This window comes from Lutra lutra, chromosome 14 (genome assembly GCF_902655055.1).
Source record: "Lutra lutra chromosome 14, mLutLut1.2, whole genome shotgun sequence".
In the NCBI taxonomy this organism is placed as follows: Eukaryota; Metazoa; Chordata; class Mammalia; order Carnivora; family Mustelidae; genus Lutra; species Lutra lutra.
This window is the reverse complement of record NC_062291.1, coordinates 63,649,728-63,669,669: the sequence shown is the minus strand read 5'-3', so window position 1 is coordinate 63,669,669 and position 19,942 is coordinate 63,649,728. Positions and strand designations below refer to the sequence as shown.

At 42.9% G+C, this 19,942-nt stretch overlaps 1 protein-coding gene across 10 annotated transcripts in view; it reads left to right on the top strand.

Annotated features, from left to right (window-relative positions):
- The window catches only part of STN1 (STN1 subunit of CST complex), a 44,102-nt gene that overhangs the window by 10,507 nt on the left and 13,653 nt on the right, over positions 1 to 19,942 (top strand). For 8 of the 10 annotated variants that reach the window (XM_047702841.1, XM_047702840.1, XM_047702835.1 and 5 more), the window contains exons 4-7: positions 4,258 to 4,326; positions 9,639 to 9,806; positions 10,544 to 10,658; positions 14,109 to 14,283. In XM_047702841.1, the coding sequence (XP_047558797.1) occupies positions 4,258 to 4,326; positions 9,639 to 9,806; positions 10,544 to 10,658; positions 14,109 to 14,283 (527 nt within the window). The remainder of the gene's footprint in view (positions 1 to 4,257; positions 4,327 to 9,638; positions 9,807 to 10,543; positions 10,659 to 14,108; positions 14,284 to 19,942) is intronic. The other 2 variants (XM_047702834.1, XM_047702836.1) reach the window with 2 other exon arrangements.

Below are 19,942 nucleotides of genomic sequence, written 5' to 3'. Positions count from 1 at the left end.
GTGGTCCAGGGGGCCCTTATTCCTTGGAGGCCATGTGGACCTTAAGGCTCTCCCCCTGGATCCTTGTTGTACCAGGAAATAAGCTTGACAAAGTGGTCATGAGGGCAATGCCAGCCCCATCATTGAAGGTGGGAGAGTGGGTGTCACTGTGAAAGTTGCAGGACACAACTTGGTCCCCAGTGTACCCCAAGGTGTCCTTGAAGGGACCCTCTGATGCCTGCTTCACCACCTTCTTGATGTCTTCGTATTTGGCAGCTTTCTCCAGGCGGCAGGTCAGATCCATAACTGACACATTGAGGGTGGAGACACGGAAGGCTGTGCCAGTGGGCTTCCTGTTCAGCTCAAAGATAGCCTTGCCTACAGCCTTGGCAGCATCAGTAGAAGGAGGGATGGTGTCCTGGGCAGCCCTTCAGCTATCACATCTCAGCTTCCCAGAGGGGCTGTCTCTGGTCTTCCAGGTGGCAGTGATGGTATGGACCGTGGTCATGAGTCCCTCCACAATGCCGGAGTTGTCATGGATAGTGCAGGAGGCATTGCTGACAATCTTGAAGGAGTTGTCACACTTCTCATGGGTCACACCCATCACAAACATGGTGGCATCAGCAGAAACAGAGATGATGACCCTCTTGACCACACTCCAGCTAAGCCCCAGGCTTCTTCATGGTGGTGAAGACGCCAGTAGACTCCACTACGGACTCAGCACCAGCTCACCCCGTTTGATGTTGGCAAGATCTCACTTTGGAAGGTGGAGATGGGCTTTCCATTGATGACAAGTTTCCCATTCTCAGCCTCAACTGTGCCATTGATCTTACAGTGTTGGAATCACGCTGGACTGCGTAGACCATGTAGTTGAGGTCAACCAAGGGGTCATTGATGGTGACAACATCTGCTTCGCCAGAATTAAAAGCGGCTCTGGTGACCAGCACCTGATACGGCCAAATCCGTTTACTCTGACCTTCCCCATTGTGTCTCAGGGATGCTGGGGCACTGCACTGGGAGGTGCGGCTATTTGTCGGGTGGGGAGAGACCCGACAGAGCCCCTCTGGTCTTTGATTGTTTTTTAGGTTACATGAAAGAGGCTATTCGAGGATCTTCATCCTGGCCCTAAAACCAGGCCAGTTATTGTACCTGTGACCTAAAGGGGCTTCACTTAACCCCTTTCCCATTCTAGAAATGTTAAGGAGATAGGCATGACTGTTCCCCAATAAATGTTCTCTTCAGGGTGGAGGTTAGAAGCAATGGGCAGATGTGTCTGTGGGAAAACAAAAAGCACCTGAAGGTTGGGGTAATTGAGAGCAGAAAGAAGTTTCGTTCTTGTGAGTCCTGTTCAGGGGCGAGCTGCACCCTCCCTGCTGTCTCAGGGCCAGCTTGGCTCTTGGGCCACTGGCCAGGCAGCCACTCCTCGCTGTCCTGGGTCCTGCTCCACCTGACTCACCAGAGTCCTGTCCTGGGGGTGTTTCCTGTTCCCACTGACTCATTCCATTGCTGAAACAAAAGGCCAGCGGCCCCGGCGGTGCTGCCCAACCGGGGAGGATGTTGTGCAGCTCTGCAAGGATGCTCCCTTTCCGGGGCATTCCAGCAGCCAGACCTCAGGCTCCCGGCTCCCAGCACCTGTTGGGAGATGTTGCAGGCCAGAAAGTCCAAGGGTTTGGTTGCCGTGCCCGGCAGAGCACTTGGCAGCAACTCAAGCTCATACCTAGAATCCTGGGAGACTGCACTGTTAGTGTCTTCACAGTTTCTAGAACAAATGTTCATGTGCTCATGTTTTTACTTTACATGATAAACCAAAATTTTACACTGGCCAGAGAAGTGGTGTCCCTAGAGGTGTCCTATAGTCGTCGTCGTTTTTTAACTCCAAATGTCCTCATTGATTTATTTTAAAATGACACTCATATCATAAAATAAAATTTAAAACTAGAGAAATTTTTACTGAAGTACATAAAAGTCATGTGAAACCCTATAAATAAGATAAAAACAATGTCACTGTTTGGGTGAATGTCCCTCCTAATGTTTTTTACTTGTTCCTAATATTGGAGAAATAGAGATGTGTCTTATTTCCTTATACTCTTATGCATATTTCCTTCTCTTAAAAATCTCCGAAATGAGGCTTATAATCAGGATGTACATTCAGTGTGGAGTTCCTTTCCAATGTTCCAGAAAAACCCTGCTATTATCGTTTCACTGTCTTAAAATCATTTCTGTCAAAATACACTACTTAATGTTTTACATAAATTAGATTATATATAAGATTTCTTTTTTAAAATGAAGCATGATATCTTTTTTTTTAAAGATTTTATTTATTTATTTGACAGAGAGAAATCACAAGTAGGCAGAGAGGCAGGTAGAGAGAGAGGAGGAAGCAGGCTCCCTGCTGAGCAGAAAGCCCGATGTGGGGCTTGAACCCAGGACCTGGGATCATGACCTGAGCCGAAGGCAGGGGCTTAACCCACTGAGCCACCCAGGCGCCCCAGCATGATATCTTTTAATAGCAGTGAACATAAATCTTCATTATAACTATTCGTATATGGTATGCCACTGTAATTTATTTAACAAATCCATATTTATAAGCATTTAGATTATCTCCAACTAACAATATTATAAACAATGTTGCAACAAACAGCCTTATACAAGATGTGTAAATCTGTGTGTGTATTCTGTTTTTCTCTTCAGGATAAATTTCTAGAAGTAATCACTAAGGCAAAGAGTATGTACATTTAAAAAATCAACACGTTTCCAAACTTGCTCTTTAGAAATTTGATATGAATTTATATTCCCACTAACAGCATATGAGGATATCAGTATTTTTAATGTTTGTCATTCTAATAGTTGAGAAATTATTTAAGTTTGTTCTTTTTCTGGTAACTAATGAGTTTAGTGTACTGACACATGTGTCTTTGGCTGTTTTTGTATCCTCCGTAAATTATGTATTCTTTCTCCTTGCCATTTTTTGTCTGGTGGTTCTGATCTTTTCTTATTCATTTGTATAAGCGAGCTATCTATCTATCTATCTATCTATTTATTTATTTGAAAGGGGGGGCAGAGGGAGAGAGATAATCTCAAGCAGACTCCGTGCTGAGTGCAGACATGGGGCTTGATCTCACAACCCTGAGATTATGACCTGAGCCAAAATCAAGAGTCAGATGCTCAACAGATTGATCCACCCAGGCGCCCCTGTGTGAGCTCTTTATATATTAAGACACTAGCCCTGTCATTCAGAAAATTGCTGTAAGGTATTAAATTTTTATTATTTATTTATTTATTTAAAGATTTTATTTATTTATTTGACAGATAGAGATCACAAGTAGGCAGAGAGGCAGGCAGAGAGAGAGGAGGGAGCAGGTTCCCTGCTGAGCAGAGAGCCCGATGCGGGGCTCGATCCCAGGACCCCGGGATCGTGACCTGAGCCGAAGGCAGAGGCTTAACCCACTGAGCCACCCAGATGCCCCAATAAATAAGTAAAATCTTATAAAAAAAAAAAATTGCCTTATATTCTGTTTTATATGTGCATTTACAACAGTCTTGCTGATGATTTTTTTAAAAAACCACTGGTCTCTTTTTTTGAGTTTTTCAGAAATTAGAGAAAACACCTCTCATACCAAACATCTCTAGTTCCTCTGCAGTTATAAATCCACGTACAATGGGAATTCTGTGTGTGTGTGTGTGTGTTGCAGTAGGGATAAAATAAGCCAAAATTATTTATGTGATTAAAGTATAATTATGTTCTAGTATGAAAACAAAACTTTGGTCTTCTGCAATATACTTGGCTTTCCTTATGTCCTCTGCAGTATTAAGGACTGGGCAGAAGCTCATTCATAAAGAGAAGTGGGATGCTTTGTCTTGGGAGGCTGTGGAGCTCGTGAAAGAGTGGATGGTGAGAGATGGTTGCCCTCCGAGTCTTCTTACCATGGGCTATATCAGCGCACTCTTGCTTCAGGGTGGGAGGGCAAGGCCCAATTTGCATGTTAGCATTCATGGAGATGTCTGTACTTAAGCTCCTGAGGATGGTGAGGACAGGAATCATCAGTACCCCCAAGGCGGGATGAGTGATATGTTTACCTTATGCTCACATACCACAGTGAGCCGTGCAGACAGGCAGTTCCCGTCGGTGTACCCACAGACATTACTTCTGAGAATAGAAGGAGAGTTTCACAAGGGGTTTGCCCAACCAGGCTATTGAAAGATGCATTTTGGGGTATGGCTGAATGCGATGACAACCCGCTCACTCACTCGCGATGCCCTTTTGCACTTCTCTTGCAGTTGACGACAGCACTGGAGTTATCAATTGTATCTGCTGGAAAAAGTCGAACAATAACGAGGCTTCATCAGGTACTTTCATTTGACACCCTCCTCTACTCTCCAGCTAACCAATGGTTTTTACTCAAGGGGGCTCATCAGAACAGCTGTAGGGCTAAGTTTACATATTTGTCCACTGGTGAATTCTGTGGATCAGCCTGAAGCACTAAACCCGGAGCTCTGGGCCCTCGGCTGACTGATGTCACAGAAGAGCAAGTCGTGTTTTTTTCTGCCGTCTCCTCTTTGGTGCTCACTTCCTTCTGAGCCTGCCTGCCAGCGTGGGACCAGGTTGCTGGGAGGTGGAGCATTTCCTTTTACTGTGGTCGTTATCACGGAAGTCGAGGTGTTTTAGCCTAGTTGCCAGTCGGCTCAGAATCCCCTTGTTCCACATGTAACCCTTGACCAAAGAAGGTTTTGGAGATTTTTTCCTTTTGCATGATTGCCACTAACATCTGTGCTGCCATAATCCAGATTTTCTGAAATCTCAAGGATACCAGAAATTCTAAGATTGATGAGAAGGTAAATAGGATTCCTTTGAAGTTAACTATTGAGTAACATGAACTGAAAAGAAACTAAATTTATTGTTTTTAAAGATTTTGTTTATTTGAGAAAGAGAGAGAGAGAGTGAGAGTGAGAGAAAGAGAGAGAGCACGTGCAGGAACAGGGGTAGAGGGGCAGAGGGAGAAGCAGACTCCCTGCTGAGCAAGGAACCTGATGTAGGCTCCATCCCAGGAACTTGGGATCATGACCTGAGCCAAAGGCAGTCACTTAACCAACTCAGCCACCCAGATGCTCTGGAAAGAAACTTTAAAATTGTATATTGAACCCATTGACTATAACTGAAACAGCATTTGGAATTCCTTGAGTATATTTTAATAGGCCCTAGGGAGTTTTTTCAGATAAGTTCATAATTAAAAAAATATATTGGACAGTACTGATGATCATTTTTGGCTCTAGAGAAGCGACAGCCACTGGGACCTTGTCTTCCCATCTTGCAGCACACACAGGGCAGTGCCATACACACTGGGGTCATTCATGAAATAGTGCCTGCTATTCTATCTAACATCTGTATCCATCTCCTTGGGTGATACACGGTGTCTTTCCTCTTTGCCATTACCTGCCAGGATCTCAGCTTCTTACTTTGACTGTCCGGACCAGTGCAATGGCCCTTGACTTAATTTTTGGATGTATTTACATTTAGAACTTGGCCACCAGTTTCCTATGACTTCAGTGTTCCATTTCCTTATTTGGGAACATCTTAATCATTGGCACTGCTTTGCTTAAGATGCTTTGTAGATTAAAAAAAAAAAAAAATTAAGGGGCACCCAGGTGGCTCAGAGGGTTAAGCCTCTGCCTTCAGCTCAGGTCATAGTCTCAGGGTCCTGGGATCGAGCCCCGCATTGGGCTCTCTGCTCAGCAGGGAGCCTGCTTTCCCCCCACCTCTCTGCCTGCCTCTCTGCCTACTTGTGATCTCTCTCTGTGTGTTAAATAAATAAAAATCTTTAAAAAAAATTAAGACAACAGGTTTTTATACGGCTGTTTCAGAGGTAAGAAATAAACCTGTAAGACAATCAGATTCTTGAATTTTCATATAGCTGTGTCTAGGATATTAAAATCAGTTCGCAGGCTTAGAGTTTTAGTGTTGTCAAAACCTTCAATCAGAGCATGTAGTTTGAATATATGTGCTTGTTTCAGGCCATGGAGCAGCAGACTTGTTCTGTACAGGGTCAGATAGACAATGTTTTCTGCGTTGTGGGCTCTCTGGTCTGCACCTTGATTACCCAGCGTTGCCATGGGGATACGGAAGTGGCCACACACAGTACATACAGTAAAACTTTATTTACCAAAACAGGTTGTGGGTGGATCTGGCCCAGGGGGGCTGTAGCTTGCTGATTCCTATTTTAGACATTGTTCTAATTTCCAAAATCAACTCTTTTTTTTTTTTTTTTTAAAGAATGACCTTAAGAATACTATATAACTTATATTTAGTCATTTTTTAGATAAAATGGCTACTAATACTGAGAGTGAGATTTTTAAAAAGATTTGTAAGTAGATGAATAGATGAACAGTCATGGTGGGCAGCCTTAATTGGAAATTCCTTTGAGAATAAAAAGAGAGAATAAGAACGCAAGGAGAAAGCCCAAAAAGGATTCCCATTATGTTACATACAAAGTGATATTTTAAAATTATTCCTGACTAGCCCATTCTCTCCTTTTCATCTAATTGCCCTCAGTTTAAAAGCTTTCCCCTGGAATGTGGCCAACAAAGACAATTTTTTTTAAACAAAATTTAGTCTGAGTCAAAATCTTGTTCTAGTCCGTTAAGGTGTATGAGAATAGGCCATTAATTCCTATAAATGTCCTGTTGAATGTACCATTTGGACTGGCTTGTGAGACAAATTAAGAAAGCTTGGCCCTTGATACTAGAACTTTGGGGGTGGAGGGGGCACTCTCTTCCAGCGTGGAATAGACTACTTAAAATGCAGCCTGGTCAGGCTCCAGCCATCTCATTAGGTTCACCAAATTACAGTGCTCGAGCCATCCTTTCAGGAGTTTGGCTCACCCTTTAAATGAAAGCTGGGCCTCGTTCTCAGACTGGCTGCCTGTCCAGTCATTTCAGCAGTGCTGTAGGAAGCATTTATTATGACGTGTTTTCAGTTCAGCCCAAGTACAAGATGGCTGGACGGGACAGGAACACAGATGGAATAACATTTTATAAAGTAACACTTGGGTGTTTTTTGAAGAAAGCCGGTAAGCTGAGTACCGTTAGTGCCGATAGTGTCTAGATTCCTAGGTGTTGGTTACTGGATACAGAGTGCCCCGTACTCCCTGGGTTGCTCTTTCCCCGGATAGAGTAGATGCGGTACAAGAAAAGTAGTGCCTTTGCACTTTACAAAGCCACAGTCATCTAAGTTGTGTTAGATTAGAAAGACAGTGTGATCAATAGGCTAATAGAACATCTGTTCATTCATTATAGGAACACTAAGTGTATGACAGACCAGAAATAAATCAAGAGCAGGAAATACATGAGCATTCAACAAAAGTTGTTGGCTTAGGTAGATAAAAATATTTTTTAAAAGAGGTGACCGTGATCCGTATCTTCCAGCTTGCATGACATAACCCAAAGAAGATGGAGTTGTGTATTTATCACAGCAAGTGTGGGGGTATACATGTTAAACTCTGATAAATCCTTAGCTGTTAAAGCACCAAAAAGTATCATCAGTGACAATAGGATAGACTAAACATTTTTTTCAAACTTTTATGTAGTAAAATGAAATAAAAAAGCATAGAAAAGCAGTGGAATGGGGGGGAGTGGATGTAATTAGCAGAACTGATAAAGCTTCCCTAAAAATTTTTCAGAAGTTAACATGAAGTATTCAAAAGACATGAAGGATACATAGAAATGAGTAATATGATTTCTTACACGTAAAGAAATACAGAGAGCAGATCATCTTCTATAAAAACACAGAGCCTGTTTGGCAGTTTAAAAGCAAAAATAAAACATCATGGAATCATTATGTATGTTTTAAGGTACTAAACGTCCAAGCCAGTGTAGGAGCTACAAGTGTGTGCACATCGCTGGCCACACCTTGTAAAAAGAGAACAGTTGGAATGTTTCTTTCTGGCAAACCTTCTGACAATATGTAATGAACTGTGAACCTGTTTTTAACTTTTCTGTCCAGTAATTCCCAACAAAAGACCCCAAGAAAAACACACAATTTTGTCTAGAGGGCTTCATTACTTGTTTTTTACAAATAGCTGACATTTATAGACCATTTTCTGCGGCTCTGACATTGTGCCAAACCCATGATGTAAGGGTTAACTTAGATCATGTGCAACAGTTCTGTGTGCAAGGTGGACTGTGTTGTTACCCACAACCCGTAGTTGAGGCAACCCCGGTGCAGTGAGGTTTACAGCCTGCCCGCAGTCTCAGAGCTGGTAGGAGGTGAATGGAGATTTCAACCCAGTCTGTCTGACTCCATTATCCAAGTGCTGACCTCTAAGTCCCATCTGGTGCCGGTGATTAAAGCCAAAATAAAAAATTACAGGGGCGCCTGGGTGGCTCAGTTGGTTAAGCCTCTGCCTTCAGCTCAGGTCACGATCTCAGGGTCCTGGGACTGAGCCCCACATCGGGCTCTCTGCTCAGCGGGAGCCTGCTCCCCCCCCCTCTGACCACTCGTGATATTTCTCTCTCTGTCAAATAAATAAATAAAATTTTAAAAATATTACAGAAAGAGGGGAGAATGGGACATTTAACACGACTAGCTCATCGAACTGTGGCTTGTTAACATGCCAGTGCTCTACGATTTTTTAAAGTGCTTGAGTTGTATAGATTCTGTAGATACACGTGTGTATCTGAACTTGGCCCAGGCAGAAAATCAGAACGTCGAATTGTTTACACACCCCAGCTGTAACTGGAAAACGCAAGAATGCTCATGGGGCAGGCAGCAGAGAATAAAGAATAATAAGCAGGAAGGGGCTGGAGTCAGGAACCGCCTGGATTCAAACTGCAGCTTTGCCGCTGGCTAGCTGTTTTACTTTATGCAAGTTGCTTGACCTCTCTGTGACTCAGTGTCCTCCTCTATAAAATGAGGCCAAGAATGAATGGGTGTAGTGGTGAGGTTTAGGTGTGCTGATCCACTATAAAGTCCTTAGAGCAGCGCCTATAGTACCCAAGTATTCATGGCTGTGCTTACTATTAAATACAATTTGAAATTAAACTTAATAGAAATTACTTAGAATTGAATGTGCATTGGGTTATTTTCACCATGAAGTTGCTTAAACTTACGGTTTTAAGTGGTGTGAGAATGTGTGTGAGAGAGAGAGAGAGATCACCGCAGTGACCCAACAAAGATGAGAGGCAAGAGATTAGGGTGTTGGGTACCAAAGTGGGAAATCAGCCTGAGGCACATTCACCTTCCCCATAAACAGAACTGCATATGGAGACCTGGGTCCCCTTTTCTCCTATGCCACATTTGTCTTCATGCAAAGACAGTTGAAAGGGTTGTTGAGAGCTGTTTCTACCAAACCCAGATGAATCCTAGGAATTCAGCTCAGGACCACATAGAGCCCTTTGAGGGCACTGGCAATGTAGGAGCAGGGGAGAGCATGTTGAAGCCCTGCCAGAACTTTCTTACTTGGGTTATCAGGCCTCCTAGACTCCATTCCCATTATCCTACTTTTGAATAGTTAACAGCTTAGGCCTGTGTTCAGCAGAGAATTTCAGAAGGGTGTACAGGTTTCTTATAGTAGAGCGGCTCATCAGAAGGAGAATGACCCAACACCATCTCACACATGTGGTGCAGTGATTGTGTTATGCTTTTGTCTCTTCTTTTCTGGTCCTAGCAACTACAGCTACCGCAACGCTAGGGGCGCTGAACTTAACCTCACAGCTAAAGAAGCTGCAAGACACCATTGAGCAGAAGACAAAGATCGAAATTGGGGACATTGTCCAGATCAGAGGTTATGTCCACACATACAGAGAAGAACGAGAGATTCGTGTCACTACTTACTGTAAGCACGTTATCTCTGCCAAACTGGTTGATGTTCTGGGTGTGTGTCCAGTAAACTCTGGGTTTGCTAAAAGTCAAATGGTGGAAAAGTTCAGATTTTTAAAAAAAAGTAACTCTTTACTGGAGGAAATTTTATTTCATAACAGGCTTTCTTTAGAAAAGCAGCATCTCTTAACTTTATTTTGAAGAGCAGTGACTAGTAATTGGGGAAGAAGACCAATGATGTATTATATATCCCGGCAAATTTATTTGGGCCGCATCAGCGTTTAAAGTACTTTGAAGTTTGAAGTGGCAGTCCACGTTGGGTACAATGTTCATATTCTTTAAAATGTTAGAGATTTCTTGAACACTGCTGAGTCCATTAACTTTGAAGGAAAAGAGCTCATCAGAAATACAATAGTCCCACATCCTCTGAGTGATACGTTTTGCAGGGCTCTGGCTGACTTGGGTTGGAAATCCCATGGATGACCCCCATTGTTCGCCATTGTAGCAGATGGGTGAATAAGGGAATGTGCTTTCCCTGGTTCCAGTCTGCTGCTGGACAAGCCTATGATGCTGAGGGCATTGCGTTCCCTCTCAAAGGATGACTGGGACCCACACTAAATGTGCATCTAGAATGTATGCTCCTTGGGCACCTAGAGGAAGGGTGACCCACTAGGTGCCTAGCAGCAGTTTGGACGTGAGAAAGAGCTGATCTCATTGTATTTCTATGGCATGTTTTCCCCCATGGCTTGTTAGATAAAGTGGATGATCCTGTGTGCAACATTCAAATCTCGAGAATGCTGGAGCTGCCCCGTATCTACAGGAAGGTTTACGACCAGCCTTTCCGCAGCCCAGCCCTAGAGCAAGAAAGGTAAGCTGTGGCCTCTCCCTGCTGAAGATGTGATGATGGCAGTAAGGCCAAGCAGTGGGTGCCCAGATGCTGGGGTGGGCCGGGGTTCAAATCCTGAAGGGTCCACACTCATGGTGGGGCTCTGGGCAAGTCCACTTACTTCCCATATGCCTTCATTTTCTTACCTGCAAGGTGAAGATAGTAATAGTACAGATATTCTAAGGTTCTTGTGAGGAAAATGTGTGTGTAATAGGGAGTCACTGAAGGAGTGCAGGGAACAGAGAAAATGTATTTGAAGGAATAACGGATAAAGTTTTTCCAAGTTTGCTGAAAACTATATAAATGCACAGATCCAGGAAGCTCAATGAGCCCCCAAGGAAAGAAACCAAAAGAAAACTGCCCTGGAACCTCAAAATCAAAATACTACTCTCTGACACATTCTAACAAAAAACTGTAAAAAATGATACCCGTCATTCCCAACCCAGACTGATTTTACTTTCTTGTGTGGGGGGGGGGGAGCAGGAGGACTAAGAATATATGTATACTCGTTAGTGTCTGCATCAGAGAACTCTGAGAGCTGCCAGAAAACCAGTAATAGCTTCTTCCTACGGGTAGAACTGAAAAAAGTTTAGAAAAGAGACTTCACTGTGTACCCTTTAATTTTTTTTCTAAGATTTTATTTTGAGGGAGAAAGAGTGCCTGGAGCTGGGGGTGGATGGGGAGGGGCTGAGGGCGTGGGAGAGGAGGAGAGAACCTTGAGCAGACTCTGCACTGAGCACAGAGCCTGACGCAGGGCTCTGTCTCACGACCACCAGATCACAACCCGAGCCAAAAGCAGGAGTCAGCCACTTAGCCGACTGAACCACCCAGGCACCTCGCCCTCCACTGCCACTTTAATTTTTTTAAACATACATATGTTACATATTCAAAAAATGTATGTTAAAAAAAACCCCAAACTTTAGACCTGTGGAAAGTAAGAGTGGAAGCTCCCCATTTTCCTGCCTCAGTACCATTTCCCAGAGGTTGCCACCATTCGTAGGTTGAGGTGTATCCTTTTAGACATTTTTCTTCTGTGCATATACAAGCATGAATATTCACCCATGTCTTTTTGGGTTGTCATTTGCTTTTTAATACAAATGGGAACATACTTTATATACCATTCTGCAGCTTGACTTTTTTTCAGAATTTCTCATGAATATTATAGTTCCTAGAGTCCTGCCTCATCCTTTTAAATGACTGCACATTACTCACTGTACGACTGCCCTTTATGTCAGAAACAAGCATTATTATTGAACAGACTGATTACCAGTAATGAATTTGAATCAATGGTCAGAACACTCCCAAAACACAAAAGTCTAGGACCAGATGGCTTCACAGGTGAATTCTATCAAACATTTAAAAAAAGAGTTAATACCTATTCTCCTCGAACTATTCCAGAAAATAGAAGGGAAAGGAAAGTTTCCAAATACATTCTGTGCCGCAGGCATTACCCTGACACTGAAACCAGACAGACACGCTATAAAAATAGACAACTACAGGCCCATATCCCTGATGAACATGGAAAATCCTCAACAAAATACCAGCAAACTGCATTAACAATGCACTAAAAGGATCATTCGCCATGATCACGTGGGATTTATTCTGGGAATGCATGGATCGTTTAATATCCACAGATCAATCAACATGAGACACCACATTAATAAAACAAAGCATGAGAGTCACATGATCATTTCAGTAGATGTAGAAAAGGCATTTGATAAAACCCAACAATCATTCATGGTAAAAACTCTCAACTGAGTAGGCTTAGAGTGTACATAGTGTAGTGAAGGCCATATATGAAAACCCCACAACTAACATCATATGCACTGGTGGAAAACAGCGTCTCCTCTCAGATCAGGAACAAGACAAAGAAACCCACTCTTTCCCCCTTCATTCAACATCATAAAGAAAGCCTAGCCATAGCAGTCAGGCAAGAAAAAGAAATAAAAGGCATCCAAAATGGTAAGGAAAGAGTTAAACTATCGATATGTGCAGATGACATGATACTATATATAGAAAAATCCTAAAGACTCCACCAAAACAAATCATTAAAACTACAAATGAGTACTGTATGGTGACTAACAACATAATAATAATAATAATAATAAAGAAACTACAAATGAATTCAGTAGAGTTGTAGGATATAGAGTTAATACACATGGGGCGCCTGGGTGGCTTAGTGGGTTGGGCCGCTGCCTTCGGCTCAGGTCATGATCCCAGGTCCTGGGTTTGAGCCCCGCATCGGGCTTTCTGCTCAGCGGGGAGCCTGCTTCCTCCTCTCTCTCTGCCTGCCTCTCTGCTTACTTGTGATTTCTCTCTGTCAAATAAATAAAATCTTTAGAGTTAATACACAGAAACTGGTTACATTCCTATACACTGATAGCAAAGCAGAAAGAAAAATTAAGAAAACAATTCCATTTACAGTTGCACCAAAAAGAATAGAATACCTAGGAAAAAACTTAACCAAGGAGGTAGAAGACCTGTACTCTGAAAACTATAAAACATTGATGAAAAAATTGAAGGTGACACAAATGGAAAGATATTCCATGCTCATGGATTGGAAGAATTAGTATTGTTAAAAGGTCCATACTGCCCAAAGCAATCTATGGATTCAATGCAATCCTTATCAAAATACCAACAGCATTTTTCAAAGAACTAGAACAAATAATCTTAGAATTTGTATTGAACCACAGAAGATCCAAATAACCAAAGCAATCTTGAGAATGAAGAACAAAGCTTAAGGTATCACAATCCCAGATTTCAAGATATACTACATAGCCACGGTAATCAAAACAAGTATGGTACTGACACAAAACTAGACACATAGGTCAGTGGAACAGAATAGAGAGCCCAGAAATGAATCCACATTTATGTGCTCAATCTCTAACAAAGGAGGCAAAAATATACAATGGGGGAAAGTTTAACAATCGGTTTAAAAAAAAAATTAAAAATAGAAATGCCATATGATCCAGTAATTCTACTACTGGGTATTTACCCAAAGAAAACAAAAACACCCCCATGTTTATTGCAGCCTTATAAACAGAGGTCAAGATATGAAAACAAGCTAAGCGTCCATCAAAGGAGAGGAGTGTGTGGGATGGGGGATGGACAAAATGGGTGAAGGAAAGTAGATACGAGTTTCTAGGTATAGAATGAATATGTTGTAGGAATAAAAGATACAGCACAGGGAATACAGTCAGCAGTACTGTAATAGCTCTGTATGGTGACAGACGGTACCCGCGCTTGTGAACGTAGCGTAGTATAGACTTGTCAGTTGCTGTGTTGTACACCTTAATTTAAAAGTGGGTGTCAGCTGTACTTCAGGCAATCGAACAAAAATCAATATAGTGTCACATGTCCCAGCCAAATTTCTGTTTTAAAAAGAAGCAAAGGTGATAGTTTTCTGCAGGGCTTTTCAAAACTTTCCCCCAGCAGTGATCCAGGTGCCTTGGACCTTGCCAATCTCACGTGTTTGCTGAGTGAAAGAGCCAAAGAATTCCTTGTGGAGAACAAAGTGCAAACCTTTTATCAGCAGGAATTGGAAATTGTGGAGTCTCTGATGTCCCTTGCCAATCAGCCTGTGATTCACAGTGCCGGCCCTGAGCAGGTAGGTGCAGCACGCATGCCCATGAAAATTCAGGTCCCCTGTCCCGTATGTGCAGCTCAAGGGTGTGGGCGAACATGACTGTGGCATGGACACTCAGAGGGTAGACCAGGGCATAGAAGTTCTGGTGCTAGTCCATGTGTCTCTTCTGGAAAGGTCACTGACCACTAAGAATTTGAAATGAGAATGTACCTGCCCTTTTGCCCTCTTCACTTAATCTCAGTAAACTTTATCTTTGGGTAGGGGGAGAAAGTAGTTTAAGGTTCATACTGTTCCTTAGTATTTATGAGATGGGTGTTTAATCTCAGAAGCAGGAGATAAATGAGAAGAGACAATTTTCTTTCCAAGATTATTTATTCAGCAAGATGATTTTTTTAAAAGATTTTATTTATTTATTTGACACAGAGAATAAACACAAACAGGAGGAGGGGAAGAGGGAGAGGGAGAAGCAGGCTCCCTGCTGAGCCCGGAGCCTGACGCAGGGCTGGATCCCGGGACCCTGGGATCATGACCTGAGCTGAAGGCAGTTGCTCAACCCACTGAGCCTCCCAGGAGCCCTAGCAAGATGATTCTTGAACCAAAGTTTTTAATAACTTGCTCTCTCTTCATCAAAATAAGGTTATCTTTTAGGATTTATATAAAGACCAAGTTGAATTCAGTCTGGTTATAAGTAAAAATTTCTAGAAACAATCAAGTAATTTCTTACTCCTCTGGAAAAGAGCTATCCCTTTTCCCCTCTCATGTTATAGGTGAACTTAAGTTGTTTGGTGTTTATTCAGTTGTAATTAAGAGTTATTTGAAACTTTGGTTTTAGGCTTTCCCTTTCATTGCGATTCTCAGGTTTTTTGTTGTTGTGACACCATTTATTTTTATTTATTTTTTTCCACCAGGGAATGATCTCTGCTGAAATGTCACCTTTTTGCCCTCCCCCCTATTTGCTGTGATAGCCACCTGCTTCCTCACTGTGTTATCACCCTGTTTTCATATCTCAGGATATCACTGGTATTTACGTGTTTGTTTGCCTGTTCCTCTGCCAGAACTTAAATTTTACAAGAGCAGAGGTCTTCATTATCTTGTCTTCACTCTCTAGAACCATGGCCCAGAACAGGGCTGCCATAAACTAAGTTCTTGATTATTTATTAGTTGAAGGAATGAGTAGTTTTTTAAAAATTTAAATAGTCCCCGAAGGTATCTAGTTAAAGTTTCCTTCCCATCCTCCCTTGTACCCCCTTCCCCCAGAGATAAGCACCATTACTAGCCTCATGAATATCCTTCCAGAGAGAGTCTGTGCATTTATAAACTAGGAGTGATTATATCCCCCCGCCTTCTTTTTACACAGTCGGTAGCAAGCTAAACTCTGATCTGTACCTAGCTTTTCACTGAATGGCTTGTCTTAGCCTTTCCTAGCCATTCATACAGATTTGCCACTATAATGATCTCTTGTTACATGTACCATAATTTATTTAACCACTCTCTCCATTTCTGGACTGTTTAGAAGTTTTCCGGTCTTTTGTCACTGCCAGCAGAGCTGCCGTGAACACCTTGTTAGGTAACATAAGTTATTCCTCGTGATTCTGGTGGAACAGATACTGGGTCCTCATCCTGACCTCCTAGGCCATGGCCGCTGCTTCTCAGTTTCGTTCACGAACCTAATTATCTTCTCTTGGCCACAGGCTGTGGGCCCGGTGACCCGCGATGTCATTTGCAGAGACCGGGATAGCATGTCAGGGACGCCCCGGTGGGGAGGGCCCGGACTGGCTGCTGCCTTCTGCGACACTGCCGCTCGCTCCTTCGCGGCCGGGGCCCTCTAGCTGGCCACCGTCCACAAGATTAGCCTTTCTCTCATGTAGTCATCCAGAGGCGGCTCACCGCCAAGTTAGCCCCATAGCACTTCTGACCACTCTGTCGGCCTGTTTGGAAAGAAACTGAAGCTTAGCAAAGACCGCATTCTTCCTGTGAACCCGCTTTTCTATCGGGGCCAAGGATTCTCTCAAGGCTTCTCCATTCAAAACAACCATAGGGAACTTTTGGCGTGATATCTTTCTGAAAATGCTTAGAGCAGAAACTTACATCTGCCCGTCATGTATGTTTAAAGAGATATGAATGTGGCACTTTGTTTTGTCTTTGGAAACTCTTTTCCATCAATTATGAATTACTCCCTCACATGACTCTGGTTGGGGAGGTCAGCATCATTAAGTTGAATTCTGCTTAATAGAGCCTAGGAGACGAAGGATGCTTTACAATGATTGTGAAACCCTAGATCCTCTGGCACTTTCTGTTGTCATACAGATGAAAGCTTCACAAAAAATAGTTGTGATCGTGTTATACAGTTTAGAGGCCAAGGGAGAGAAGGTTTGAATGTTCCCCGCCCCCTTTTCTTTTTCCGTAGTGGCCCTTCTCAGCAAATCCAGAAACTTGATAAGCAGACCTTGCAAAACCATTGTTTCTTTGACAGCTGGATAAATGTGGAGTGTGTTTGAGAATGAAGACTATATATATATTTCAGAGATCCACCCAGTTCCTGACCTGCGGCTCAGAGAGGCCCGCTCGGGCTTAACATGATCCGCCAGTCACACTTTCTGTCTCTGTGCAGTTTCGGTTTCCTGAATCGGTTGAGCCTTGTCTTTAGAAAAAGACAAGGACACAAATCCCAGGCCAGGTCAAACTGCTGGCTAGCAGAGATGATTGGAGGCCTTGCCCCCTGAGACTGTGGCATTAGAATCACTAGGGAGCTGTGTTCTGAGGTCAGCCGAGGCAAATGTTTTTGGAAAGGAAGTTTCACACACTGTTTATATTCACAGAGCCTCTTCTGCCCTTGTTCACAGCTGAAACTGCTTCAGATCTCACAGACCTAGCACACTTTCTGCTGCCTGAGCTTACAGAAATCTGGGAGGAGGAACTGAGCTTTTGTGTGGTCTGGGGATAACCAGGAGTCCCTTCTAATGATGGCAGTAATCATGCAACAATCATTTTTAGTCTCCAATATATTTCTATCTTGGTAAGAGCCATAATAAACTTGACCCTTAGGATCGTGATAGTAAATGGACTAAAAAGATGAATTCCTTAGAATTACGAAGATTAAGTAGCCGTAACTGTTTCATGGGGGAGTCTATTTTGGGTTGATTGTGCTTCCCCTAATAAATACAGCTCTCCTTGAAGCCCCCAGAATACAAGGCTGTGTGTGACTGAGAACTGCTGGGTGAGTTGTTTATTCTAAACAAACTCACAGAGATTTTCTGCCCCGGGGGAGTCATCACATAGTTCTTGGCCTTATTCTGCCTTCAGAGATCAGATGTTGTCATAACTGGGAATGTTTGTCAACTTTCAGGCCTTTAATGTTCTAGTAACCAGGTGCCCCAGCTTGTTGACTATTTATTAATTGAGAGTGTTAGACTATCCTCTTCAAGCCAGGGGAGCGTGTTTTTGAAACACGCTCTAATGGACTGGGATCCATTAGATTAAAACAATGCCTCTTTGGGGGCAATTGGGTGGCTCAGTCAGTTAAGCAGCTACCTTCGGCTCAGGTCGTGATCCCAGGATCCCGGGATCTAGTCCCACATCGGGCTCCCTATTCAGTGGGAAGCCTGCTTTCCCTCTCTCACTCCCCCTGCTTGTGTTCCTGCTCTCACTGTCTCTCTCTCTCACTATCGAATAAATAAATAAAATCTTAAAAGAAACAAACAAAAAAACAGTGCCTCTTTGAAAGTCTTCTTCAAAGAGGGTTTCTTTAGAGATGTGGTTATCAATGCTTGAAGCCATTTGGGAGTTTCTTTCCTTTCCCTGTCACTTGCTGGAAATGTCATTGGCAAATGACAAGCAAGTTCTCTCTTTCAGCATCTGTGGGTACTGCCTCAGATAGCTTTCATCAGCATTCTTTTTTTTTTTTTTTTAAGATTTTATTTATTTATGAGAGAGAAAACAAGTGGGAGGATGGGCAGAGGGAGAAGCATACTCCCCACAGAGCAGGGAGCCGGATGGGGGACTCAGTCCCAGGACCCTGAGATCATGACCTGAGCCTAAGGTAGACGCTTAACCCACTGAGCCATTCAGGCGTCCCTTCATCAGCCTTCTTCATTAGGGGTAGGACCTTGCCTTCAAATGCTTTTTTAGAAGCTTTACCGTGTTCCTTCGGTGCTCTCATCTTCTAAGCATCTCAGCGAATTTCTGTCACATTAAAAATGGGTCTGTACCTTGAACGACAGTCGTTCACCACTTTGTTTCAGGAATGGACTGAAAACCCCCAATGGAATAGTAAAAAGAATACCGCCGTTATAACGGGGGTATTCACCTCCCATTCATTATGCAGACTAATAAGACTATGAGTTACCCACTGTGTGCCAGGGAGGAGGTGGCCAAGTTGAAACAAAGCCCCCAGCTCTGTAAGCTTACAGTTTTGTGAACCATGGCTGGATACAGCTGAAGGCCTGGCTTCCTCGGGAGCAAGAAATAGGATGGAGTGGTAGCTCTGGGTAAACCTGTGTCCTAGAGACATACTGATAACGAGGAGACAGAAAACTGAGAGCTGCAGAGTTTCTTTCCATGCGGCCTGGCACCCCTGCCTTCAGCCCCATGGATGCACCTGGGACAGACAGGTCTCCCAATGGCTGCCTCCATTTATTTATTTATTTATTTATTTATTTTAGTTGAGTTATGTTAGTCACCATACAGCACGTCATTAGTTTTTGACGTAGTGTTCCATGATTCATTGTTTACGTACAACACCCTGTGCTCCCTGCAATCCGTGCCCTCCTTAATACCCATCACCGGGCTCACCCATCCCCACACTCCCCTCCCTTCTGAAACCCTCAGTGTGTTTCCCAGAGCCCATAGTCTCTCATGGTTCTTCTCCCCCATCTGACTCCACCCCTTCATTTTCCCCTTCCTTCTCCTATGTCCTCCATGCTCTTCCTTATGTTCCACAAATAAGTGAAACCATGGCGATTCAGTAATGTGGCAGGATAAAAATCAATGCACAGAAATCAATTGCTTTTTTATACACTAGCAATGAAACTGTAGGAAGAGAAATTAGAGAATCGATCCCATTTATAAGAGCACCAAAAACCATAAGATACCTTGGAATAAACCTAATCAAAGAGGGAAAGGATCTATACTTTAGGAACTGCCTCCATTTAAAATAAAGAGACTACTTCAAATATCGTACATCCAAGAATCCCCAACTAATTTCAATGTGTGTAAAATTCTCTGATGTCCTTAGGAAGAGATTATATATAGCCATAGTTTTAATGAAAAAACCGAGCTACTATATATGTAGTGTTGTGGCTCTGAATAATAAAAAGAAGATTATCTGTTTGTTTAGGAATCAATTCAACCAAAACCAACATGGAAATAGAAGTAATTTTAAATGTTCAAGACATAGAAAGTACATACTCCAGTTCAAAGATTATGTTCTTTTATCCTCTTGATTTTCCATTTCATAGGGTAAAATCGAACAAAAGGACAACTACAGTATGGAACGGTTATCAAGCACGATCTGACCCAAGCAAACTTCCCAGTCCTGCTTAAATACCATCCTGCCAGGCCACACACCTGGATGGTTTTGACTCAGCAGATCAGAAGCCTGTTGGGTGAATTCATAAACCAGTTGGTCCAGCGAGTTACTCTTAGATGCTGTAAGACGGGACTTAACTTCTTTTCTTTTTTT